Source organism: Periophthalmus magnuspinnatus, chromosome 17, assembly GCF_009829125.3.
Source record: "Periophthalmus magnuspinnatus isolate fPerMag1 chromosome 17, fPerMag1.2.pri, whole genome shotgun sequence".
NCBI classification, from domain to species: Eukaryota; Metazoa; Chordata; class Actinopteri; order Gobiiformes; family Gobiidae; genus Periophthalmus; species Periophthalmus magnuspinnatus.
Window position 1 is genome coordinate 14,924,913 of NC_047142.1, and position 23,138 is coordinate 14,948,050.

The 23,138-nt window shown below is 38.5% G+C and overlaps 2 protein-coding genes and 3 non-coding genes across 6 annotated transcripts; all 5 read left to right on the forward strand.

Moving 5' to 3' along the window:
* The first annotated feature begins 283 nt into the window (after positions 1–283).
* On the forward strand, positions 284–17,549 carry hectd3 (HECT domain containing 3). 2 transcript variants are annotated; one of them, XM_033982245.2, is made up of 22 exons: positions 284–350; positions 704–836; positions 1,636–1,930; positions 4,044–4,297; positions 5,260–5,395; positions 5,994–6,112; positions 6,762–6,875; positions 6,966–7,048; positions 7,619–7,784; positions 8,246–8,327; positions 8,540–8,722; positions 8,812–8,864; positions 9,278–9,446; positions 10,159–10,272; positions 11,980–12,069; positions 13,075–13,214; positions 14,406–14,472; positions 14,989–15,118; positions 15,644–15,718; positions 16,348–16,429; positions 16,510–16,581; positions 17,329–17,549. In XM_033982245.2, the coding sequence occupies exons 2-22, from the start codon at positions 781–783 to the stop codon at positions 17,411–17,413; spliced, it is 2,565 nt and encodes an 854-aa protein (XP_033838136.1). In that variant the 5' UTR covers positions 284–350; positions 704–780; the 3' UTR covers positions 17,414–17,549. The 2 variants fall into 2 exon arrangements, with proteins under 2 accessions (XP_033838136.1, XP_055084560.1); XM_055228585.1 differs by having other exon boundaries at positions 5,997–6,112.
* Positions 17,550–18,357: 808 nt separating this feature from the next.
* Positions 18,358–22,523, forward strand: rps8a (ribosomal protein S8a). Its single transcript, XM_033982030.2, has 6 exons — positions 18,358–18,455; positions 19,187–19,293; positions 20,053–20,152; positions 21,084–21,259; positions 21,898–22,027; positions 22,372–22,523. The coding sequence occupies exons 1-6, from the start codon at positions 18,452–18,454 to the stop codon at positions 22,479–22,481; spliced, it is 627 nt and encodes a 208-aa protein (XP_033837921.1). The 5' UTR covers positions 18,358–18,451; the 3' UTR covers positions 22,482–22,523.
* LOC117385867 (small nucleolar RNA SNORD46) lies at positions 19,877–19,984 on the forward strand. The gene has a single exon (XR_004542605.1). It is a non-coding gene; the product is annotated as a small nucleolar RNA SNORD46 (small nucleolar RNA).
* Positions 20,192–20,259, forward strand: LOC117385865 (small nucleolar RNA SNORD38). Its single transcript, XR_004542603.1, has one exon. It is a non-coding gene; the product is annotated as a small nucleolar RNA SNORD38 (small nucleolar RNA).
* On the forward strand, positions 21,750–21,818 carry LOC117385866 (small nucleolar RNA SNORD38). Its single transcript, XR_004542604.1, has one exon. It is a non-coding gene; the product is annotated as a small nucleolar RNA SNORD38 (small nucleolar RNA).
* Positions 22,524–23,138: the final 615 nt, after the last annotated feature.

The window sequence follows — 23,138 nt, forward strand, 5'->3', positions numbered from 1 at the left end:
CTCTCTTCTAAACTATGTTGCCTGTATTTGCTTAATTAGGCGTATTGATTATAGTAAATAAGCATGGATGGTAGCGTACCTTTTGATTATGATGCTTGGTCATTTGGAGAGTTGTTGCCAGCCAAACTCATAATTATAAATATTATTACTGCAAAATATTATTCCAGTATATGTATTCTGTATTTCCTACCTAAGAAGTAGAAATATATATTGCTATAAACATTATTTTGAAATACCATGGACGGAAGTTGCAGTGGGCCAAAAGTGTCGTAATCATTTCCGCGTTGTCAGAAGTCAGTTCATCAGCGCTGGGGATTGTTCAGGAAAAAACTGCACTTTGAGCGATCAGGGTATGTGGGCACTGACATCTGGTCTTAGTTTAGGTTATTTTATATACTATTTAACCTTTTTTTCATGTCATGTTGTTTGTTTGGCTCGTGGACACAGTTAAAGTTGACATTTATTTCTGTTAGCATGCTAAAGTTAGCTAGCTCAGTGTTAACATTGACAGGAGTATTTAGTTTCCATTTTACAAGTGATAAGAACTATTCCTGGACTTTAGACTGCAAAGATCGTTTAAGAAACGGATCTTAAACTTATCACCGTGGCCCAGTTTGTTGTAGTTTGGGGCATAAATGTGTGTTTGAATGAAAGGATCGCTCGCACACTCGTGAATGTTCTGTTTTGTTGTGGTGTTGTTTAGACGGGACTCCAAACAGAACCGCGCCGTGGTGTGATGTGAGCGGGGGCTGACTCTGGCCTCTGTCCGCCCTTAGCATCATGTCTCTGGGGGAGAGCCCTCACCTGCTGCTCGGGAGGATCCGCTTCATCAACAGGTAGGGCTGGACAATTTGGGAAAAATGTCCAATTGCTAATATTCTGTCAAATTATTGTACACTGTAATTTACTTGTATCTTTATAGATCATGAGCAGGAGTTGGTAGAACTCAGTTACATTTATCTACTTGAGTAACTTTTTAAAGAAATTGTACTTTTCAGAGTACCTTTCTAGCAGTATACTTTTGCGCCTACTTTAGTGATATATATTTTTAAACAACAGTACTCTTACTTGAGTAAAAGTTTTGATTACTCTTTCCACTGTGAGTAAGTCTAGAAGTGACAAAAGCTTTATGTTGACAATATCAAATGATTTTTGCACTACTACTACTACTCCACCCACCTCTGATAACTAGAATGTGCCAATTGTTCTTCTGGAAAACATTTCTTTTATTTAAAACATGCCTAAAGTGTACTTTGATTTGGTTGAGATATCTTACCTGCAACTTGCTTAGTATATGTTACTTACTGCTCTTTAAAGCTATGCCTTTTATCTGATCAAAACAATACATAAATTGTGAAAGAAGTGATCACATAGCTCTACTGTGTAAATGTTATATTTTGACTGTTATGGTGTAAGTTGAGATAAAGTTAATAGATGACAAATTAGTAATTAGTCAGATACATAGAGATACATAATAGTTTTGAGAGCTTTTGCTATGCTCTCTTTTTGCCCAACTAATTGATTGGCAGGACATGTCTTTAGTCAACCAAGAATTTCTTTAGTCAAGTTCAGCCCTAGTAATTTTCATTACATTATTCAAAACTTGTTTAATCCTAATTGTAACTCTCTCCACAGGTGCATTGAGTGTTTCCCACGCAGTGAGCCTGTCCCGGAGTGCCTGTGCTATGTGCCTAAAGAAGTGTGCTATAAGATCTGTAAGGACTCCTCCTCTGCCTCTGCCTCTTCTGGACCCTCGGCCGGAGTGTCTACAGTGGGAAAAACCATCGTGTCCGTATTCGACTCTCCGCACCAAACACCACAGAGCAAAAAACTGTCCAAATACCACATTGAACCGAAGAAAGGGACCTGCATCCGGACATCCGGAGAGGAGTACTGCAACAGCCAGGGACTATGGGTCAAAGTGAACAAGGTATGGACTGACTCTTTAAGTTTTGCATGTGAAGAGTCATGAAATATGTGCTTAAAGAGGGGGTATTTTGCAAAATATTTTGAACCATCTACCATGTTATAACATTGTTCCCTCATTAAAAACAAGAGGTTTTAGATGTGTGTGCGTGTGCGTGCGTATAAATAAAATTATAAATAATTTATATAGTTTAGAGCTAGCCTACAAACAGAAACTGTAAACAATAGGTGTTTTGAGTTTCAACTCGGATAGATACAAGGCAGTGTCCACCAGCGATCTGACCAGAACTGAAGAAGCGGCTTGAATGAGCAGCAAAACGTCTTCACTCCTACAATGTTTTGTTCAGTTGACAGATTTTCTTTTTCTTTTGCCATCCATGTTTCAGTAAATTAGCTATCTCTTGGGCCCTATTCAAATCTTCCTGGTGGTTAGCTATAGGATTCTGTGCAATGTTGAGCCTCCAAACGTACTTCTCCCATGCTCCCGCTTGACAATTCTCCATAAAAATACAAAAGCATGATACAAAACTGTACAACTTGATGCGATGTGCAGTAATTTCATTAGCGGGATGCACACTGATTATGTTGTGATGGTGCTGTTTAGGGACAGAGCGTCTAAAACCAAAGTCAAACTTATAAAAAAATGTAAATAGGTTGTTTTTGGCAAATATAGCATTTTCCAAACAATAAAAGTTAAGACGGTGATCTGAATATGTTATGTGTTAGCAGTTAATACCCCATAGAAGTAAAATACCCCTCTTTAAGCGCTAAGGCAGTCTAAATACTCAAGTTTTGTGGGGGATGTATTCTATGTGGAAAATCACTTATTCAGTCATTAGTCATATTATTTTCTTTGTACCACAATACCACACCATTCAGTCATTGTGTTTGGTGAGGTGTTCTCAAGCAATTGAAGCCTGAAAGTACGTTTTCATACCCATTCACCACACTAATTTCACTGTTAACAACAAATCTTATATGGCATGTTGGCAATATTAATGCTGCGAAATTGTCTTTTCAAAATACTTTTAAGAGGAGGTATTTTACTTCTATCGGGTCTTGACTGCTAACACATTACAAATTTAGATCACTCTAAACTTTAGTTTTTTACGTTCCTTGAGTCTCTCCTCCCTTTGCTCCCCGCACTTGGTCACTCCCTCTTCAGAGTGCTATCACATCACAGTCAGTGTGCATCCCGTTAATGAAACTACTGCAGCAGGTTTCTCAAGTTGATGTGTACAGTTTTGTATCAGGTTTTGTATATTTATGGAGAATTGTTGTGTGGGGGCATGGATGACGTAACGTAGGCTTGTGGGCTGAGCATTGGACAGGCTCGAACTACTAACCGTAAGAAGGGTTCAAATAGGGCCAGGGTGAGATCACTAAATTACTCAAATATTCATGGTTGACATCTAAAACCTCTTAAGGGATGTTTTTGATGAGGAAACAACAACAAAGAATGATTACGCATAATACCCTCTCTTCAGAACTCTTCAAAATATCAATTTAGTTAATACGACAATATACGAAAAATAATTACTCACAATTTCTTTCTCCATATTAATCACTCGATTAAAAAAAAAAAAAAAAAAATGTATTCAATTTTCTTCCATCTTCTTGAAAACAAACAGGACTTCAGGTAGCAAGGTGTCAGGATCACTGCAGTTTTCATTTAGTGTTAATTAGGGTTTAGGTCTTTAGTCATTTAATCGGTTAATTGGTCAGCTATGTCTTAATCAAGCAAAATGTGTATTGATCAACTAATCCATTTTATTTAGATTATAGGAATTTATATGGGACAACAGCAGAAAGAAGTTGGTGAGTGAGTTTAAAATGTTATTTTGGATATTTATATGTAAAAAAAACCCCCAGCAGATTAAACTTATAATTCACTAATTGACTATGACAAATTTTGGTCGACTAGGGCACAATCAGCAGATTAATCGACATCAACTAAACATCTAAAGGCCTATAGCACTAGGTAAACGTTTTGAGACCTTTTGCCCTTTTTAATCTAATCAATTGTCAGGACGTGTCTTTGACGTGGCTTCAACCCTAATATTGAAAGGACTCTCTGAGAAAGTCACATTTGACTCCCATTTGTGTCCTCTCTCCAGGAGCAGCTGGACGAGCAGAAGCCCGGACAAGAGCTGGGTGAGGGCTGGATCCTGGTGTGTAAGCACACGGAGGGGGGCGACCGCCTGGTGCCCGTGGAGTCTGCAGAGACGGTGAGCCGACAGCAGCAGCTCTTTGGCTCGGACTCCAAACCGTGTCATCGCTGGGAGCAGGTGGTCGACGTGGAGAACGCACTCTTCCTTGGAAACAAACCTGAAGTGGCCCCGTGTGACCAGACGGCTGTGCAGAGGCTCAGGTCAGGCTGTGCTAAGGAGGTTAATGTGGGACTAAACCCACCCACAACCAGATTTCAAATAGAGCTTCTAAATTTGGGGGTTATATAATTTTTGTAATCAGAAACTCCTGGCTGTAATCTTCTATTAGAAATTGAAGGCAGCACAAACTTGGATTCAGGCATTTTTGCATTGTTTTGCACTAAAATTGCCAGAAAATGACTAGGAACTGGATAATGCTATTCAAAGACCACATACAGTTTAGTATTGAAAAAAATTAGTCCAGTTTAAGATTAGACAAAGATTATTTTTAGAAGTGAAGTTTTACTTTTTAAATGCTTCTACCATCTAAATCTTAAGAAATGTGTTGGTTTTCTTTATAAAATATGCCATTATATGCATAAATTGTGTTGGATTATTAGGGCTGCTGAATAGAGGATCATAGAGGATAATTTCAGATAATACAGTTATGTTGGGTTTTTTTTAATTAAAATTGACTTTTGATTGGCTTCTTTCCATATTATAGTTGTTTCCCTTTTTATTTACCCTCTCAAAGTTGTATTTTGGAGAGGGTAATAATGATTGATTTAGGGTAAATTGATTGATTGATTCTCACAATCTTTAAACGCTTATTTTCAAATCGCCATATTGCCGATCAACCCATGTTTTCACCGCCACCGGTACAGACCCACTTCTCTATACTTACTTCATTCTCCAAATGTATTTTCTTAATCAATGATACATGTAGGATTCGGGAACTCTGCATATCCATTTTTGCACAAATCCACTACTAAGTAAGTTGTTTTGATGAATGTTGCGATTTAAAATGTCCAAATTATAACATAATGATCTATGGGTGTTATAGATTATAACTATATAGCAGACACAGCACAATGTCTTTTTTAAGTATATTTATTAGTAATATAATAATATAATAATCAGTTTATATAATCTTAATTATTTTATTAATTATTCTGTGCTGTAGGTATGTTCCTCCCACCTGGACTTATGAATGTGACGAGGACCTGGTGCATTATTTCTATGAACACATCGGGAAAGAAGATGAAAACCTGGGCAGTGTCAAACAGTGTGTGACCAGCATCGAAGTGTCCTCTTGCTCAGTAAGGATCTTATACATTTACCCCAGGTTTTATAGGATTGTGTTATGTAATACCAGTCAAAAGTTTGGACACACTTTTCTGTTTATGTTTCTTCTTCATTTTCATGATTATTTACATTTTAGACTCTCACTGAAGGCATCAGAACTATGAATGGACACATATGGAATGCAGTTCACAAAATATAAACTCAAAATAACTCAAAACTTGTTTCAGATTTTAGATTGCTGTTAAAAATAGCCACCCTTTGCTTTAATCACTGGTTTGCACTTTTGGCATTTCTTGACGAGGCACAACTGAAGTAAAACCCATTTCAGGAGACTTCATCATAAAGCTCGTTGAGAGAAGGGCAAGGGTTTGCAGCGCTGTCGACAAAACAGATGGTGGTTACTTTCATGAATTTTAATTAAAAATATATATTTTTTAAAGTGTTTTTTTTTTTTTCTTTACTACATAATTCAAAATATCTTGCATATTTCGTCAGTATGTATAAAACGTAGAAAGTAGTAAAGATAAAGAAAAAAAAAACATTGAATGAGAAAGTGTGGCCAAGGTTTTGATTGTGTATAAATCTATGATCTAACCTGGCTGCTTGTGTAAGGAGGAACCCAGTGGGATGAACTGTCTGACTGATGGAGACACAGAGACGTTTTGGGAGAGCGACGGTTTACAGGGGCAGCACTGGATCCGACTGCACATGAGGCGAGGCAGTGTCGTCAAGTAAGAAGTGAAACATTTACATTAGTTTGTCTATCTCATGATTATTCAAATCAGTACCGGCCTGGTGGTAACATGCCTACAGTGAGAAAGTCTTGGGTAGTAGCAGTGGTCCAAGAAATTTCTCATTAAGTAAGGGTAAAAAAGTAATTGGAAAAAACAACTACTCAAGAAAGAGTAACAGTGGGGATGTAACATTTGATTTATAATTTAAAGTGACTGTTACATTAAAACATTAAAAATACCAGATTTTGTGCCTACTTTAAATGATAGACACAAAAATGAGAAAAACTAAATCATCTGGGGCTGGGTCACGGGGGCAGCAGTCTAAACAGGAACTCCCAGACTTCCCTCACCCCAAACACTTTCTCCAGCTCCTCCGGTGGAACCCCAAGGTGTTCCCAGGCCAGGCAAGAAACACAGTCCCTCCAGGGTGTCCTTGGTCATGCCCAGAACAGCTCCACAGGGAGGCGCTTGTTTGTAACTGTCTAAATCTACCTTGTATATTGCCCATTGTCCACTCCATTCATCCAGCTGGGGCCAGGGATGCTGTTCAGTGTGGCCTTAACAAAAAAAATGCTGTTATTGTTAAATTAAAAATGTTTGTGTTTTCATAGAAAATTATTTGCTTTTTCCTTTTGTCTCTTTGTAGTAAATTGATATTAACTGTAGATGCCACAGATGACAACTACATGCCCAAAAGAGTGACAGTTTATGGAGGAGAAGGGGACAACCTTAAGAAACTCAGTGATGTCACTATAGATGAGTAAGCTATCCTTTCAAAATAAAATAGAACTATATGTCAAATAATCTTAATAACATGAACTTAAATACTCTCTCTTTTGTTTTGCCTCAGTAACCTTATAGGAGAGGTGTGCGTGCTGGAGGATATGATCTCCCACTATCCAGTCATAGAAGTCAGGATTGAAGAATGTAGAGGTAAAGATTTCACCATTTTAACCCCATTTATAATTAATTGTCTGACCGTGACAGACGGGTGACGGGGGAAATTCAGTTTCCCAGACTGACCTTAAAGGACACATATTATGCTAAATTTACCTTTTTGGCCTTTAACCATGTTGTATTGTTTCTCCTCATCAAAAACATGCCAGGAATTGTGTTTTTTGTTCTAGCCACTAATTGTAGATCCATTAATCCAAAGCCGTGAGTACTCAAAAGGGGTTAGTTCGCATTTTGCCCAAATTGTTCCATCGCAGGTAAAAACCCAAACTTCTCCTGTGCAGTTTTAAAGCCCATAAACCATCACCAGACTTCATTTGTTTACTTTCCCATTGTTCAGTCCTGTGGCTGACAGGAGAGGGCGCGCCGATGCCTAAATATCTGATTGAAAATGGACAATCAAATTATAAAGTGTGCTTTCCAGCTCTAGACATTATTTTAAGTTAGAAAATGTGAAATACAAGATGACCAAAAGCACCTCTAAATGGGAATTAAATCCACAAGAATACATAATGTGTGTTCTTTTAAAGTTGAATTTTTTCTGTGCAGATGAAGGGATAGATGTTCGGATCCGAGGGTTGAAGATAAAATCTTCTTGTGAAAGGGACCTGGGGCTGAATGCTGACGTGTTTCAGTCTAATAATCTTGTCCGATACCCCCGACTCCAGGGCACGGCTCCAGAAGTGCTCTACCGGAGGGCTCTAGTCATACAGAGGTACTGCCATCAACATGAACAGAATATGATTATACTTTATGTTGAATGATCCTGGCTCACACCAGATTGATATGTGTATCACTCTCAATTGAATTCTACACATTTATCAATCTGGAACAACTTTCGCTATAAGTCCCGGAAAAGACGAATATTTGAATCTTGATGGAAGCGTCACAACAGTGAAACAAGCGGAGAAATTAAACTTTAGTTAAATCCAGCTGAGAGAAAAGATCAGGCGTCTTACCTGTCCACAAATCCACAAAGCTCTTGCCTCTGCACATTTCTCACAAACAAAATAGTAATCTGTATTTCTGCTAAAATGGGCTGAAGTACATCTGTTGGCGTCGCTGTTTTTGTAAAATCTTAAATAATGTGTTAAATGCATCTTTTAAAGTGAAATGAGTAGTCTTGTCTGTCATATGATTTTTTTTCCCCTTCATAAAAACACATTTCTTCTCCAGGTTCATGATTTTGCTGGACAGTGTGTTGCCACATTTGGTTCCAGCTTGGGATTACAGCCTTGGGACATTTAATCATATAAAGGTAAAAAAAACATTTATATTTTTAGTTTTGTTTTTTTCCCCAAGAGTCTCTGATGGGATTTAGTAAAAATGTTAAGAGCTGCTTTTACAATACATCTGTACTGGATCAAATTAAATTTTTTATTTTACTACATGAAACAAAATCAGGTACAGATTTTTAAGCTTTATAGAATTAAAACAAATGTCTCTTCTTATTGTCTGTTTTTGTTCCAGAGCATAAAGCAGTTCCTGATGCTGTCGAAGCGTCGCTCTCCTCTCATCACTCAGTGTCTGAAGGACTCTGAGACCAGTAAACCAAACGTGATGCCGCGGCTCTACATTAACCGCCGCTTGGCCATGGAGCACCGCGACAACCCCTCCCTTGACCCGGGTTGCAAGAATGCTGTATTCAACCAGGTACAAATACTATCACTTGCATTGAAAGTGTACTGTACTGATTTGCTTTTACAATACTTTTATTGAGGCTGTTCCTTTCCTTTGTTCAGGTGTATGAAGGCCTGAAGCCATCTGACAAATTTGAGAAGACTTTGGACTACAGGTATGATTTAGATTATTAATGACCACAGCACCACATTGTTCCCTCATGCCTGAAGAGGTTTTAGATATCATCCATGGATGTCTGAGTAATTTTGCACATCTTCTTTACAGTTAGCTGTCCGATGCTGTCCATTGCTCAGCCCCACAAGCCTATGGCCATTTTTTATAAATATACAAAGCAGGATACAAAAATATACACTACAACAGACGCGATGTGCAGTAATTTCATGACTACTGTTCATAGTCCTTTTTTCCTTTGGTCCTCAATACACTGCTTAGTCAAATGCGGTTGTGCAGTTTAGGTGTTTAGTGAAACTGTAACATTTAACACCCCATAGAAGTGGAATACCCCCCCTTTGTGCTTCTATTTAATGGCAGCCTTTTGTATAAAATGACACTCCCATTGTTCCACAGGTGGCCGGCGCGGTACGACCAGTGGTGGGAGTGCAAGTTCATCGCGGAGGGCATCATTGACCAGGGTGGAGGCTTCAGGGACAGTTTGGCCGACATGTCCGAGGAGCTCTGCCCCAGCTCAGCAGACTGTCCCCTCCCCCTCCCCTTCTTCACGCGCACATCCAATGAGGTCAGTACAGAGCGGGGAATGGCTTTCACTGTGCACCAATCAGGATTCAATCGCCTTTAACTGGTTAGACTCGCCACTTCTCTAGCATACAGTTAAAGCAACATTATGGAACTTTCTGGAGGTGGCACGTCGCCTGCATGATTCCATGGAAATAGAAAGTTACTTTGGAGCATTTATGTATTAATTTTACAAGATGACGCTAAGCCATAATTTTGTAATAGTTTCTCATTACTTCTTGAGTTGATTTGTTCTCATTCATTCTTTATGGAGATGAATGATTTTTTTTTTTTTTTTCACTTTAAAATATTATTGCTAAAGGAACATTTATTTGGCCTGGAGGAGGGGCCGCTCCTGCTTGTTTCCATGGTCAGGGTTGTGTAGATGCAAACCTGCTCTCAGTGTGTAGTAGTAATAGTGCAATAATTGGTGGGGTTTTAACATAATTCTTTGTCAGATTAAAATTTTATTTCCTTATTGGAAAGGATGATATCACAGTAGGTAATTCCATGTTATCTGATAGACAGGCTGCATACTGAGCCTAATGTCATCCAATCTAAACAATAATTGTAAGAAAGCATTACAAATCTTCAATTCCTTTCACTTCAGTGTGTAACTTGTCAGAAAATGTGTTCCTTGCATGTAAATAATGTATTTGAATTTGAATCTTTAAGTGCAGCTTGTTTTGTCCATGACATGATTAATGCTTTGACAGGGGGCGCTAGAGGCCCGAGACTATTACGTGCCAAACCCATCGTGTAAAGAGTTTCAGAAATACGAGTGGATCGGGCAGCTCATGGGCGCCGCGCTCAGAGGAAAGGACTTCCTGGTGAGTCCACAAGATTCACATTCAAGTGTGGTATTTGCATTTTAGATTGTGATGTCATGCTCCCAGATGGAGACAAAAGACAGATTTCCCTATTGATCACTTTGTACTTTGCTGTAAAATATTCAAAGGGCAAATTCAGAAAATGTTGAACCTGATCATTTCTAGCAGTGACTAGATCCAAGAACTCATTGCGTTACAACAAAAATCCTCTTTTCTAGTAAAGACACATCTTGTGTTAAAAAGAGATTGTAGTGGTCTGGAATGTTTTAAGCATGGATCTATGTTTATAACTGACATTAAGTATATAAGTTGAAGTTAGAAGTAGGATAGATGGCATTGGCAGTTGGTGAGATATACACACTGGTAATCCTATGTTATGATAGATTATTACTACATTATTTAAGTATTTGACACAATTTGTGGCAAACATACGAATAGTAATCGTATCGTAAAAAAAATAAATCTAGAAATCAGATGTGAAGTTTCTGGTTGGATCCGGAAGTGACTTAGCAATTCTATACAATTAAATGGGTTGTATTGTCATAAAATGACATTTCAAACAGACCAGTACAGTTTGGACTGCAACTAATGATTATTTTAGTAGTCGAATGATCAGCTATTATTTTGATTGTTCATTGAGATGTCTGTGTAATCCCTCAGTCGTTCAGGTCTTGATCCATAGTTAAAGCCAAATGATTGCAATTATGAAATCTGTCAACTGGACAAAAAGTTGTAGGGTTGAAGACGTTTCATTGCTCATCCCAAGCCCCTTCTTCAGTTCTGGTCAGATTGCCGCTGGACACTGCCTTATATCTATCTGAAGGGAGGAAATAACTATACTAAAACTGAAAACAGCTTTTGTTTACAGTTTCTGTATGTAGGCTAGGTCTATTGAGCTGCGAATATATGCACTATGCCTGAGACATACTTAGCATATTCGTTCAATTCTTAATGCGTGTTTTCCACATCTATTGGCGTCCTGGCTAGCTCTGTTGTTCTTTGTTTCCTTTGTTTGTTTTGGATCTGAGGATGTACATCTCCAGCTCAAAGCCACTAACCACTCCTTTGAAGATGCGGGGTACAGTGAGGTACAGATCTTAGGCAGAGAAAAGAAATGGTTTGAGACAGGAGCTAAAGAAGCAATTTTTGTTAGGAAAGACAATCTTTCCTTGACCAGGAATGGGAGCCTTAGACATCGTCTTTCCCCCCATCTATAACTTCATCCTCAGACCCAAAGCAAACAAAGGAAACGATACAGTAGAGCTAGCCAGGATGCCAATAGGTGTTAAAAAAACACCCATTAAGAATTGAATGAATATGCTAAGTAGGTCTCAGACACAGTGCACACTCACTAGACCTAGCCTACAAATAGAAACTGTAAACAAAAGCTGTTTCTAGTTTCAATAGTTAGCTCCTCCTTTCAGATAGATATAAGGCAGTGTCCAGCAGCAATCTGACCAGAACTGAAGAAGGGGTTTGGATGAGCAGTGAAACGTCTTCAATCCTACAATTTTTTGTTCGGTGGACAGATTTGATAATTGCAATCATTTGGCTTTAACTATGGATCAGACCTGAACAACTGAGGGATTACACAGTCAGTTGTTTTTTGTTCATTGAGACATTTTAAATACATTATTATCCAAATAAAGGTTGAAATATGGTATAAAAACTTAATGTTTAATTCAAATTTTGGGTGTGATGTTCCAGGTGTTGGCATTGCCTGGTCTTGTGTGGAAGCAGCTAACGGGAGAGACTGTGAGCTGGACCAAGGACTTCCCTGCTGTGGACTCTGATCTGGTGAGGACCTGCACCGGGTGTACATTGACGTGCAGTTTGGGATTCGTGCTGGACCCGAAAGACTTAAAAAATCATTCTAATCTAGCCACACTGATCTCGGCTGAGTGTGAGTCCAAATGATGCGCGGGTTTGTGAAAAGAATCCACAAGGGGTCAATATTTCTCAGACACCACAGAGGTCTTCTCCGGTTTTCAGGTCATTAGACGTGTGTTATTGCATTAACCCACGTGAAACCACATTGCTTTGATCAAATGCGCACTGCACTTGTAGTTGGTATAACAGGCAAACTGCTAGTAACCTATTCAGTGTATGTGCCTAACCCACCTTGCAGCTTCTGTAAACCCAGCGGGAGAGTCGGTCACAGTTTCTATGTTTAGCATTTATTTAAGGAGAAAACAAATGATTTTATACACACAGATTTAACAGTTTTTTTCAGTAAAGGTGATATGTACTTTTTACAGTGAATTAAGGACTAAGCACACTATGGGCCAGTATAGGTCACCTAGACTTTTATATTTTTGTTAGCCATAAAAATCATATTAAAGGAAGTATCAGAATTTACTGCATTTTTTCACACATCTACTTCTATTTTACACATCCATCCGTATGTTTTCTTTTACGCATCGAATAAATGACAGGGAAAATCCCCGCAGCACCCGCGCTCTCATTCGTCACCTTCGCGGAGCAACAGAGGCAGATTACCGTAACTGACGGAAAAATATTTAAATAGCCCCGTGCCTACGCTTTGAGACGCCATTTGAATTTACTTGAGAGCACGACTGGTTGCGGAGTTACGCTGCTGGAAAGTCCGCATCCGCGCTCTATCAGCAACAATAGCCTTCGACGCTATAGGGTTAAATACTTGTTTGTAAATCTCTTGGTTTAGGTTTAAATATAAACACATGGTGTAGCACATGATGATGATGATTGAAACAAGAAAATAACATTATGGTAATCAAACTCCTCAAACTTCCTTATAGCAGTGTCTTGCATTTTTCTGTGCAGGTGAACTTGCTGGAGGCCATTGAAAACATGGACCAGGAGACGTTTGAGTTCAGATTCGGGGAAGAGCTGGTTTACACTACTCTGCTCAGTGATGGAACCATGGGGGAGCTGATTCCAGGAGGCAGTAATGTGGCTGTGAGGTATGGACTATTAAAAAGTCCTCAAATACAAATAGAGTAGACTTTTACATAAATTGTTAAATAACATTTAGAATGTTATTTAATAGGAGCATTAATGGGGCACAGAGTAAACTAATCAGAGAAAAGGAACCTGTTTGTTTTTTGAACATGAGCAGAGATACACTGACTGGCAAAAAAAGGTCACACACTCTAATATTTCGTTGGACTGCCTTTAGCTTTGATTACGGCATGCATTTGCTGTCGCATTGTTTCGATTTCGCTTCTACAATGTCACAAGATTTATTTCCATCCAGTGTTGCATTAATTTTTCACCAAGATGTTGCATTGATGATGGTAGAGTCTGACCGCTGCACAAAGCTTCTCCAGCACATCCCAAAGATTCTCAATGGGGTTAAGGTCTGGACTTTGTGGTGGCCAATCCATGTGTGAAAATTATGTCTCATGCTCCTGAACCACTCTGTCACAATTTGAGCCCGATGAATCCCGGCATTGTCATCTTGGAATCTGCCCGTGCCATCAAGGAAGAACAAATCCATTGATGGAATAACCTGGTCATTCAGTATATTCAGGTGTCAGCTGACCTCATTCTTTGAGCACAGACTGTTGCTGAACCTAGACCTGACCAACTGGAGGAGATTCGTACCTATTTGCTTAGGTAAATCCAACTTTTTTTTTGGCCAGGCAGTATAGTTAGGAGATGGTTACCTGGCCAGCAAAAACACACTCTTTGACAAAACTTTATAAAGTTTAGTGCTTTTATGCAGAGCTCTAAGAAACATTATTTCTGCAATATCAACAACAGAAGCACTAAACTGTTTATCTCAGGTAAAAGAAGTTACATATTAACGTCTAAATGTTTGAATTTTGAGATGGGACGGTCCAACCACGGTCATGTGTCTCTCACAGTCATTGTCTAAACTCTGCTTTGAGTAAATAAATGAAACCTCTGTGGAACAATACTATGCATTTTTTTTCTGTATGGAACACAATGAGAAAATCAAATGGCAAGCCAGGCTACATAACTGAAAAAACCCAAAACAATAAATGACGAATACTAGATAAAAATCACTCAGCATTTTGCTAGTTGGCTTGGTGTTATGTGAAGTCCTTAGTCTATTAGTATCCCATTGTAACAGTTGTTTTACTGTTGTTAACTTGTCAAATCAATTACGCAATGTGGACCTCTAACAGGTACGAGGATCGCTGTGAGTTCAGCCGACTGGTGCAGAAGGCCCGACTTGAAGAGAGCAAGCAACAGGTGAGAATAATAATCCTGTGTCTTTTTTGTCACAGCAGATTTGCTGTCGTCACATATTTTGTGATTAAAGTGTTCATATTACATTATTTTCTGATCCATGTTATAATGTTGTTTCCCCATCAAAAACATACCTGGAGTTGTGTTTCATTCACACATGTTTAAGGTGGTAATACAGGAAGTGCTCCACTGTGTTTTTAAACTCCACACAACTTCTCTTTAATCATTTGGATGATTTCAGCCCTGGAATTGCCAATCTACTGAACTAAAGGTAAAAGGTAGCTGTTAACTTGAAAGCTACTGGTACATGATTAAGGTGGAACAGAGCATTTTGAGCTTTGAATATGTAGACAGACTAATAATAATATAGTATTACTCAAACATGTTTGAATGAAACAAAACACAACTCTGGGTATGTTTTTGATGATGTGATTAAAACATGGCCTAAAGCTCACAAGCGTCCATTCTGTGCAATATAGGACCTTCAATAAGTCTATTTTGTGCCTGTGTTTGTTGCAGATAGCAGCTATGCAGGCAGGGCTGCTGAAGGTGGTGCCTCAGGCTGTTCTGGACTTGCTCACGTGGCAGGAGGTGGAGAAGAAAGTGTGTGGAGACCCTGAGATCTCTGTGGAGGCGCTGAAACGACTCAGTGAGTTTTAATATTCACTCTAGTCCAGGTCTTGTCTAGTTTAGTCCAGGTTTACTGATGGTTTAGTCCAGATTTATTTCCTGGTTTGGCCCTGGGTTAGCCCAGTCTGGTTTAGTCCTGGTTTAGTCCTGGTTTAGTCCTGGTTTAGTCCTGGTTTAGTCCTGGTTTAGTCCTGGTTTAGTCCTGGTTTAGTCCTGGTTTAGTCCTGGTTTAGTCCTGGTTTGACCGTAGTTTAATCCTGGTCTAGTTTTTAATCATTTAGATGATTATGTCCTGCAAACCACAAATAATCTAGTCTACATGTGGTTTTATTTTGTTAGAAGCTACAAAATTCCCTGTTAGTGAAATATTAACTGCTAAACTAATACAAGAATCCCATGCATTTCAGAACATGTTTGTAGAGGTCTAAACTATCTACCAACTTTCACACAGTTGGAATCACATTCTCAAGACAAAATTATTGCTGTGTTGTGTGAAAGCGATTTGTTTTGAAATTCTTTGCAACACTCTGCTTTGTCTCCACAGCCCGATACGAGGACTTGGAGCAGAGTGATCTACGAGTGCAATATTTATGGGAAGCCCTGAATAACTTCACTAATGGTAAGTTTATGTTTCATTTATAGACCCTTTCAAAAATTGTAAACAAAAACCTAAATTTAGGTTTGGAGGCAGCTGGAGGCTGTGAAGTGAAGTGGAATATAATGCAGTGTTAATGGGGAAAGGAGGCTTAACCATAGAGTATCACAAAACATGACATTTCTAAGAGAGTTTGGCAAAACGACTCAAAAACATGTGTGTCATATCAGAGCCTGGTTTAAAGACACTTGCATTTGTGTTTTACATTATTTGTTTATTTAACATTATTACAATGGATGACAAGCATTTTTGATGAAGGTTTTTAGGTTTTACAGGACAAAGTTATAGAAATGTTAAACCTACTGTAGTTTTTTGCTTCCTCTACTTTATTAATGGAGAAGCAAGCTGTCATTTCAACCCTGGGAATTCAAGTGTTGTTTATTTTTCATTATAAAGACTTTATAAGATAGAATTTAGATCTGTCAATCAGTTAATCACTAAAAATGTAATGTCTTCTTCATTTTGCCTCCACTTGCCTCCATTTTGAAATTTTGAACATTTGGATGAATTCACATTTTAAGGAGGCTATATGATTATATTTAAATTTTTTGCTGAATAAATGGTTCACTCACTGATTTTGATTTGATTCACAGCGGATCGTAGCAGGTTTCTACGGTTTGTCACGGGGAGGAGCCGCCTTCCTGCTCCTATCTATGTTTTTCCGGATAAACAAGGGTAAACACCTCTTAGATAATAATGATGATAATAATAATAATGATAATGATAATTAATGCAGTTTTACTGTTTTCTTACAGGTCAGAAACATCAGATGCCCTCCCTCAGTCCTCCACATGTTCCAGCACACTTTATTTACCAAATTATCCAAGGTATTTTTGATATTGCAGTCTGTTTTAAAGCTTTTCTGCCTGTTTGTTACCGTCCTTGTACACAAAACAATAATACTAAGTCATTCACAGAGTTCACATGTATCCTGATTGGTTTAGTTTTGTTCCAGTTCACGTTTATTTCTGGGTTTTGTGCCAATGTAACCCCAATTTTAATGTGTTGTGTGCAAAAGTATAAAAATTGCCATTAAGTTTTGCTTTTCTGAATGGTGCAGTCAAAATATACATCTGTGCTCTAGTGTTGTCACAATATGGAAAATTTCAAACTCTATTTTGATACTAAGGAATAGACTTGATACTATTCAGATTCTGATACCACGATGATAATAAAAGAACACTCTTTATTTAGACAATAGAGTGTGATTTTCAACATTAAATCACAGTACTTTGTTTTATATTACCATTTGACCTTTTATCTGTGTAATCCCTCAGTCGTCCAGGTAGGTTCCATAGTGGTCCATGGGTATACTGGTCTATGTGTCTTATACTTGTTCTGATACAGCTCAAAATCATTCTAAAGCTATTTAAGACTTCATTTCTGTCCTGTCAATGAGACTTTTTTTTTTTATATTTCAAACCTTGCTCAAAAGTTTTAACATGGATTAGTATGATATTTTTGATACCCTATTACTGGGTTTTTGTATTGTGGCTATCAATATTAGGAAATATTTTTTAATAAAATAAAAGTAAATGGGTTTTCTCTTTTTTTTTTTTTTTTTTCTCTTCCAGTGCTAAAATCTGTGAGGAGAAACTTCGCTATGCTGCGTATAACTGTGTGGCCATAGACACAGACATGAGTCCATGGGAGGAGTGATCCACTTCCTGCTTACTGTCAAAATATTTGAATAATTAACCTGCACTAAACCAATGCTGTCTAACCACAGCGTTCACCAAACTCACACAAACGCCGTTAACCATAGCTGTGTACAATAAAACAATACTGGAAACAAGGATTTGGCTTTTTGGATTGATTTTAAGTGTATTATATCTCACTTCACCCACTTTGCCTGAATGAATATGCTAGTTTGATGTGATTGACTGATGGTCAGGGAAACTACAAGGCAAAGAATGGCACATCATCCAGCTCCTCCGGTGGGACCCCAAGGCGTTCCTAGGCCAGCCGTGAGACATTGTTCTTCCAGCATTTCCTGGGTGCCTGGGGCCTCCTCCCAGTGGGACATGCCCGGAACACCTCCCTAGGCAGGCGTCCAGGAGGCATCCTGAACAGATACCATAGATAGATAGCATAGATAGCTGTACACACTTTGATTGCTATAACATTCACACTGCTGAAGTTGATTCAGTTTTGTTTTTAAGAGAAACATGTTGCCTGCTGCAAATTATAATAACGCCCTAATTCTAACCTCAAATCAGCAGACCTAAAATACAAATAATATAGGAAAATACAAAATAAGAAAACCACTGTAAATAAAAAGTGGATTTAAAAACACGTCTATTATTAGTCCATGTTTTTTGTGGCTCAAAGAAAACTGAATTTGGCCCAGTGAAACTGGGTGCTTCCTGGGGCCTCACAGGCAGTGAACTGGGAACTGTGCAGCCAGACCCAAAGACAGGTGAAGAGGTCGGTGCATGCGCCCTCCACTCGCATATCTCCTTGGAAATAATTGCTTTGCAATTACAATATCTTTTACCTGAATACACAATTTTGTGCTGGGTGTTATATTGTTAACAACATTTGCAATAATAACGTTTTGTCCAAAATTGTATATAATTGATTCCAAAATAAATCTCAATCAAGCCCAAATCAAGTCTCGCTGGTTATCGCGTGAACTGTGGCCTTCAAACCTACCCATGAGCCTTTGCGGTTCCTCTTTCTAGCCGGCGCCTGAGAATGGGTACGTGTTTTCACGCTCGGATCCGGGAGAGAATCTATGTCCATCTGACGATAAACGCAGGAATACGTTAATCACGATTTACCGAGATGTAGATTTATATTGTCCTAATAACATTAACTTAATTTTACTATGAGGATTAATGAAGACTTGTAATTTTATGGTCATTTTCCAAGTGATGCCTGTATGGTTCAAGATGGCTGCTCTCGTTAGCGAATTTATTAGCTTCTGGAGGTGAACTTTGCTTAAATGGACTGATTTGCATTGTCTCTTTTACTCGCGATTTGGATGTATTTCGCTAAACCATGGCTTCTATTTTCTGACAATTTTACTAGATGGTTTTTGTCTTTTTGGATAACATTTGAATGAATGTTAGCTTTAGCCACTAGCCTGGCGTGAGGTTGTCATGCTGTCCTGTCGTAAATGCATGCTGGAATTGCCATTTCTACATTTCCACGTTTTGCAAATACATATTGGCAGAATGTGACCCAAACATGTGTGGCCCTTGAAAATGTTTGGATCTTAGAAATGTAATTGATTTATAGATCTAGAATTACACCCACGATTATATTTGCAATGCTTGAGTTAAATGATGAATCTTTAAGCGGACACCGATTCCAAATGCGGACAACTTGTACCTTGGAGAACTGATTTCTCAAGCATCTCGATCATAGCGATTTTGTACTACTGTATTCTTAAAACGTGTCTAAATGTTTTGGGTTTCTTTGCCCTAGGTATCTCAAGGGACAACTGGCATAAACGCCGCAAGACCGGTGGCAAACGCAAGCCCTACCACAAGAAGAGAAAGTATGAGCTCGGTAGGCCTCCCGCAAACACAAAGGTAAAATTATGGCTTTCACCAGATTTTTTAAAAGTACAGTTCATCGTAAAAACGAAATGATGCAAGAGCGCAAGGATGTAACGATATCCAAATCTCCTAGTACAAGATTTTCACAATAAGTTTTTTGCCATTGTCGGTAAATTCACAAACTAGGAAATTTCTTCGGCATCGTGGTGCAACATAAGATTGCTATTGCTGCACTATAAGAGTCATAAATCTAAACAAAAAAACTTTAATTTGATATTGTGATGGCCCTAGGGTTGTCAAAAGTAATAAATCAGATGCTAATTGATACTACAACTAGTATTGAACCTAGATACTGATTTGAGCAAGTGGCAATACTGAAGTCAGACTGGGGGTTTCCATAGAATTAATGCCATATGGCGATATGAAATGTTATTTAATGTTAAATTGTATCTGTATTGAGTATCAAGTCCATTCCTTGGCATCAAAATATAAGTTGAAATTTTAGTATCGTGACGGTGACTAGATGGTCCAAGAAACTTTGGTGATACAATATTAAAATATTTCGGTTGTTACATCCTTACAAAACATAGCTGTGAATATGCAGGATTGTTTCTGCAGCGTGAGTGATGAAACCTTTGCCTTAGGTTGGTCTTTTTTGGGCCGTTTTGGTTCAAAGCTTTGGACTTGCCTATGTTAGGACTTGTCATAGTTACACTGACACGCATGTAGTCTTCTGCCTTTCAAACTGGTTTTATTTAGAAAGATTGTTACTGAAGATCTGGTATGTTTCAGATTGGACCCCGCCGTATCCACACAGTGAGGGTCCGTGGCGGTAACAAGAAGTACCGTGCCCTGAGGTTGGATGTTGGTAACTTCTCTTGGGGCTCTGAATGTAAGTGTTTACAAATTAAACTGTCCAATTTTGGTTTTGTTTCGATGAGGATAACTTCGTCCAGTTCTGCTACTGAATGCAAGTGACGACAATGTGACTCTGAGAAATATCCCGCAGCTTAGGTCTGGGCCATTATACACTAGTAATGTGTTTATTACATCTTGGCAGTTTGACCTCGATGCTAGTAGTTTACCTATTAATTTGCTCAAACTTCATTGTTTAAATGACCCTTTCTGCAAATGCAATGCTGGTTAACTGAACAATAATTACGTGGGACTATAATCAACTAGACATTCTTGGTTGTTTAAAGAAATCTGCCAAGTTAAGTCTTAAGGGGCACGACAAAAGCTCTCAAAACTATTCCTCTCTGTATCTACTGCACTCGCAAGACTCATACAAAAAACATGTATTTACACAACACATTAAACTCTTGGTATTTTGGCATATGTAAAAGAGGATACGTTTTGTGAATCATATCTTCAGCTAACTTCTATCCTATCCTAAAAATTAGTTGACTGATGCAAATTTTGATCAAAAACTCCAACTGATCGAGTAAACAACTTTAGGCCTACAGCCCAAATTGTAAAAGCTTTGTCTTGTATAGATGTCCAGTTGGTGTAATACTTGTCATTTGCAAAAAATGACATCAAATCTGTTAAAATGGAGAAACTCTTGAATCCTACAGCTACTGTATTTTACAACAAAATTCCAAACTTTCCCAGTGCCATTTTGCTCATTTGTAAGCTTTGGTGAATACACCTGTGAAAGATTGTGAGGATCTGTGTTAGAATCGTCAAATTTTGATCAGAAATCTGTTTTTTATAAAACCTCATACCTTATTCGTATGGCCCAGCCCTTTTGACCTTTTTATACAGAGAACTGTCCATTACATCACTGAATGGTCCTACAGAAGTGACTTGTTTGTTCCCAGGCTGCACACGTAAAACCAGGATCATTGATGTGGTCTACAACGCCTCCAACAACGAGCTGGTCCGAACCAAGACTCTGGTGAAGAACTGCATCGTTCTGGTGGATTCTCTGCCCTACAGACAGTGGTATGAGGCCCACTACGCCACTCCTCTGGGACGCAAGAAGGGCGCCAAGCTGGTACGGGCAATTTAAGTATCATAAGTATTAAGTTTTTCTAGGTTTAAGTATTCCAAGCACTAAGGAACTATGTAAAGCAGTTAAATGGCACTAAAGGCATTTATCTGAAACAAATAAAAATGAAAAGGAACGCTTTGGGTTACCGTCTTTGTAACACTGGACACAATTTGAGACAATATTCGCCTCAAATTAGATTTTATTCATATCTGCTACAGTGTGTTGTATTTGCTCAGGCTTTGTTTTGAACAATTTTTTTCAATGTGGTTGAGGAAAATGACTGCTAATAAGGCTGCAGTTGTGATTACACCCAGCACAGCACCCAAAAATCACATAATCAAGAATAAATCTTTACATAAACGTCTGCTTTGATTTTTATAGTTGGTTTGGTGCTCTGATGCACTGACTTCTGTGTAAATCCTGATTTTAAATTGGGATTATTTGCCTAATCAACCAAACTTTGACAAATTGTTGCTCTTAAGCATAATCAGTCTTTCTATGAGGATATCTTTGTCCAGTTCTGCTACTGAATGCAAGTGGTGACACTCGTGACTCTGAGAAAGACAAACTCTGTTGAATTGCATGTTGCCACAAACAAATGTCATTTGAACACTTGACTCACATTGTGGTGTTCGCTGCAGACTCCTGAAGAGGAAGAGGTTCTGAACAAGAAAAGGTCTAAGAAAACCCAGAAGAAATACGATGAACGTAAAAAGACTGCCAAGATCAGCACGCTCTTAGAGGAGCAGTTCCAGCAGGGAAAACTGCTTGGTAAGATTCTCTACATGCAATTTACATTAGAATGTGATTTTGGTAATTTCCTATGAATTACAAACTTGAGTGTCTCAGGCTTTTTATGTTTGCTTGCTCATAGATGTTAGGCAAATGTAACTTGCTCATTTGTTTTGCATTATTTAAAATTCAGCTTCAGATGCGTAGTTACCTGACATTGTTGATGCTAAAGAAATTATCGATGTGACATTTTCAAAATAAAACCAGTAAAGTGTGTAGGAATACTGGATCTCATAATGCTGAAATTAAGAAGTCTTTAAAAAAAAAAGCACATTTCCCACTTAGAATTAAACCATGTGACAATAACCTGTTTGCGTTTTTAGCTTGCATCGCCTCCAGACCGGGCCAGTGCGGCAGGGCAGACGGCTACATCCTGGAAGGCAAAGAGCTGGAGTTCTACCTGAGGAAAATAAAGGCCAAGAAAGGCAAATAGATGTACAGCAGTTTGATACGACAATAAAATCCAAATGTCCCACTTCTGTGTTTTGTCATTGCATCTAAGGGCACTGTAAAAGAGTGGATATTTGTTACTCTTCAAAGACTACAGAACTTGGAAGGCCTGCTTGTATAAGTGTTTATATGGCAATGCACTAAGCAGTCCGTAGCTGGGATAAAAGGGTTGTACATTTTGATTACTAAAGGTGTAAAAGTTTAAGTGTAACATGAACATTCTGCTGCATGTGAAATGCCTCTTTTGTGCACAAGCGTATTAGAAATGTGTTGGAATATTGGTGGAGGAAAGGCCCACAAGTTCTAAGATTTCTTTGCAGGCCTGAGCCTATAGGGGTACAAAAGGGTACATTGAAACCTTACTTTAAAATGCTTGTATCCTCAACTTAGCCAGGTAAAATTACATTTTCAGTCTTTGAGGGTGCACAAGTTTCCAAGGGGAGCAGTTTGGTCTACATTCTGTTGTCTACAATGAAGGCACAGCCCTGCCACTTGTCTGTCTCCATGGAGATGTTACCAGAACATCTAACATGTATTCAATTACAGGTGTTTATTGATGTGTCAAAACATGCATGCATCACCTATTTGCATTGTGGAACATTCCAGGAAAAGTACTGTTTATCACATCTCCATTGAGAAC

Bases quoted from the DNA above. Each gene is read 5' to 3' on its own strand.
- rps8a (XM_033982030.2), top strand. The intron at 19,294-20,052 runs GTAAAATTATGG...GGTATGTTTCAG, and splicing joins GGCCTCCCGCAAACACAAAG to ATTGGACCCCGCCGTATCCA. The intron at 22,028-22,371 runs GTAAGATTCTCT...TTGCGTTTTTAG, and splicing joins CCAGCAGGGAAAACTGCTTG to CTTGCATCGCCTCCAGACCG.
- hectd3 (XM_033982245.2), top strand. From the start codon at position 781: ATGTCTCTGGGGGAGAGCCCTCACCTGCTGCTCGGGAGGATCCGCTTC. The intron at 6,113-6,761 runs GTAAGAAGTGAA...GTCTCTTTGTAG, and splicing joins AGGCGAGGCAGTGTCGTCAA to TAAATTGATATTAACTGTAG. The intron at 8,865-9,277 runs GTATGATTTAGA...ATTGTTCCACAG, and splicing joins GAGAAGACTTTGGACTACAG to GTGGCCGGCGCGGTACGACC.